Below are 3,199 nucleotides of genomic sequence, written 5' to 3'. Positions count from 1 at the left end.
TACTCAAGCCAGAAAAAATATTTACAGAAATGATAAAACAGATGTGACGTTGATGTCTATGCAAAGATGATATAAATAATGGCGAGTAGTAAATCTGCACCACTCTGAAGGTAACTAGGTAACCAGTTATAACCCTCTGTACTATTCTATATCAGTTTTGCTGGTAGAACCCGTGCTAGCCTTTATGTACCGATGAATCAACGCAGATCAGCAAAATGAACCACGTGTGGAACGGCTCAGTAGGACACGGCAATAGCAGCGTGACGTGGAGCTACTGGTTGGTTCTGTCGCTGGGAATCCCGCAACTGGGCATCAATTTAATTTCCATCGTCTGCAACTGTTTAGTGATCCTCAGCAACATCTCTCCAAAGCACCTGAACAAGCCCATCTTCATTCTCTTTAGGAGCTTGGCTCTGTCTGACCTTCTCTCAAGCATATCTTCTTTCTGGATCGCCTTACTGTTCATTTACAACCCGGAGAACACTATATATGGCTCGAGAGAACTGCTGCACCCCTATGCCATTCTTGCCATCTCTATACTATCGGCCATCTACAACTTGATCGGCATCGGCTTGGAACGTTATCTGACCCTGTCGAATGGCTTGAGACCCAAGTGCAGGATCTTCCACTACCAGACCCAGACGATGGCCGTGATCAGCTGGCTACTGGCGGCCATTTTCGGGGGGCTGCCCCTGATGGGCTGGAATTGCCTCCACGATGATGAAAAGTCTTCTGCCCTTTACCGGCCTCTCTGCATCGATTACCTGGTGTTTATCACCATTCCCAATGGCGTTATAACCTTCGCTTGCCTATTCTTCACCTATGTTGCCATCATTATAATTTTAAGGAGACAGAAGTGCATAATTACAGCCCAGGGTCACGTTAGTAACAGGTACAGAGTGGCCGAGGCCCACGTCACAAGGACAAGTATCATCATTTGGATCATGACGGTAGTCTCGTACGCCCCGTTCTTTTCAGGCGTCCTTTGGGATGCGCTGGACCACTCTCAGCATGGCGACCTTCAAATACACATTTTTATTTTTAGGAATTTCACTGCCATCATGATAACGCTAAACTCTTTAAGTAATCCTATGGTCTATAGTCAGAAATTAAAAGGACTACGAAATACTATCAGTTCATTCAAATCTTCTCTTGGCAAAAGAATTCATGTGCGAACAGTAAGAATTGCTTAAAAGCATTTACCCGGACACCCATTTCTGAACTCGGAAGGAAGAGGCGCAGTATTTTCGCAGTAAGGAGTTTAGAGACGAGCCGACAAATTTGAGCATCTCTGGACAGTGACAGATTATATTAGCTTCAACGGAGAGGGATTTCTGAGCAGGAACTCAGACATGCCAAAGTGAAGAAAGGCTTAGTACAGCAATTACATTTGTTAGCAATCCTTTTACTTCGGCAGAGTTTGCTATAAGAACGCTGACGCTGACTGCAGCTGTTCTCAATCATAGAATACAGAACAGCGTACTGAACTGGAACGTAGAACAGAAAGCGGCACTTCCACCTACCAAGTCCTACAATATCATGTTAAACCAATTGCATGTGCCTGTGATCCCTCCATCCCCGCCTGTCTAAATGCCCCTTAAACGTCGGCTTCCACCACTTTCTCTGGCAGCTTGTTCCAGACGCTTACTTATGTGCAAAAAAACCTGCCTCCCACATCTCCTTTAAACATCCCCCCCCTCCCCCCGCCCTCAGATTTTAAACCTATGCCTTCCAGTATCTGACATTTCCACTCTAGGCAAAAGACTGAGAATTAACCTTACTTTTATATATAGTACTCAGCATCAGGTCTCAGTCTCCATTGGCAGCATCCCATGAAAACACTCCTGCACCCTTCCCAAAACCACGACATCTTTCTTGTAATGTGGCAACTGGTCTACACACAATATTGTGGCCTAACCAAACTTTTATACTTAACATTCAGACTGATGCTACATGCCTCTTTACCAGCCTACCTACTGTATTGCCACTTTCAGGGAGCTATGAACTTGACCCCCAAGAGCACATCAACGTTCCTAAGGGTGCTGTCATTTACTAAATGTTTTCTGCTTGAACAGACCTCATGCGTGGCCGGATTAAATTTATCTGTCATTTTTCTTGACTTATTTACAATTGGCCTATATCCTGCTAGATCCTTTCTCACTCACCACAAGCCTGACAATTTTTGTTTTGTGCTTTACTTAATTCATTCAGACCCGTGCACTTGTCAACTCCATTTCCTAATCGTCTTATCATTTTCAGGAAACACCTCACACATGTGCAATTCTTTCTCTAAGGGATACTATTAGTAATGCTGAATTGTACGTTGATGCAAAGAGCATTTCACTCTGCAGTCACCTCAAGGAATAGCTGAATTGTCAGTCACTGATGGTGTCATATTTTACCATCTGCACAGAGTATTTGATACTCTAAGGGTAAAACTAGTTTCAGTATTATTAGTAAAATCTATTGCTTTTCTATTGCATTGCAATTCAGTAATTTTGTTTCACTAAATATCTTTGCAGAATCAACTAGTAGATACAATTCTGTTCATTAGTTAATTGAGGCTAATGACTTTTGTTCAGGCTAAATTTTGTTTTTATTAAATGTACTGCTGTAATGTGGTAACTTGATGTGTCAAAGCTGTGTGCTAAGTACAAGCTATGCTTCTCAAATTTGATCTTTTTCAACAATAAATGTGTAATTGAACGGAAATAAATGTTCAGCGGTATTCTAAAATTATAGCTCTTGTCTGAGCACTTTTCTCCTCTATTATATTTGGAACATAACATGAAAAAAACAAACTGCTGGGAAACACTCAGTGGAGTAGATAGCGTATGTGGAAAGAGATATAGAATTAATTACTGATTTCCAGCATTTAAACACAAATTTAAAACACAAATTACTAGCTATACTTTCCTGGAAAAGAAGATGCTTTTGCAACTCTTTAGGCATGATAACAACTATTTCAACTAATGCAATTTTCCCACTACAAATAAAGCGACGGTCAATGAAACTCTGTGCTAAAGTAAAACTATCAATGTGGAAACAATCAAATGGAGGGACACACCAGTATCAGGTTCACACTCAATACCAATTTATTCAAAAACATTTGAATAACAAAGTGTGAAGGTGTCCTTGCATCATTTTTGACATCTCCTGCTTTTTTATGCAGATCAAGACAGTTATCTTGGAACACATA

The 3,199-nt window shown here is 41.2% G+C and overlaps 1 protein-coding gene across 1 annotated transcript; it reads left to right on the top strand.

The window, feature by feature from the left end:
- The first annotated feature begins 215 nt into the window (after window positions 1–215).
- LOC140731521 (lysophosphatidic acid receptor 1-A-like) lies at window positions 216–1,193 on the top strand. The gene has a single exon (XM_073052991.1). The coding sequence runs from the start codon at window positions 216–218 to the stop codon at window positions 1,191–1,193; it is 978 nt and encodes a 325-aa protein (XP_072909092.1).
- Window positions 1,194–3,199: the final 2,006 nt, after the last annotated feature.

The sequence above is a fragment of the Hemitrygon akajei genome, chromosome 8 (genome assembly GCF_048418815.1).
Source record: "Hemitrygon akajei chromosome 8, sHemAka1.3, whole genome shotgun sequence".
Lineage (NCBI taxonomy): Eukaryota > Metazoa > Chordata > Chondrichthyes > Myliobatiformes > Dasyatidae > Hemitrygon > Hemitrygon akajei.
Note: the sequence above shows the minus strand (reverse complement) of the source record. Positions and strands in the feature narration are given on the sequence as shown.

Bases quoted from the DNA above. Each gene is read 5' to 3' on its own strand.
- LOC140731521 (XM_073052991.1), top strand. From the start codon at position 216: ATGAACCACGTGTGGAACGGCTCAGTAGGACACGGCAATAGCAGCGTG.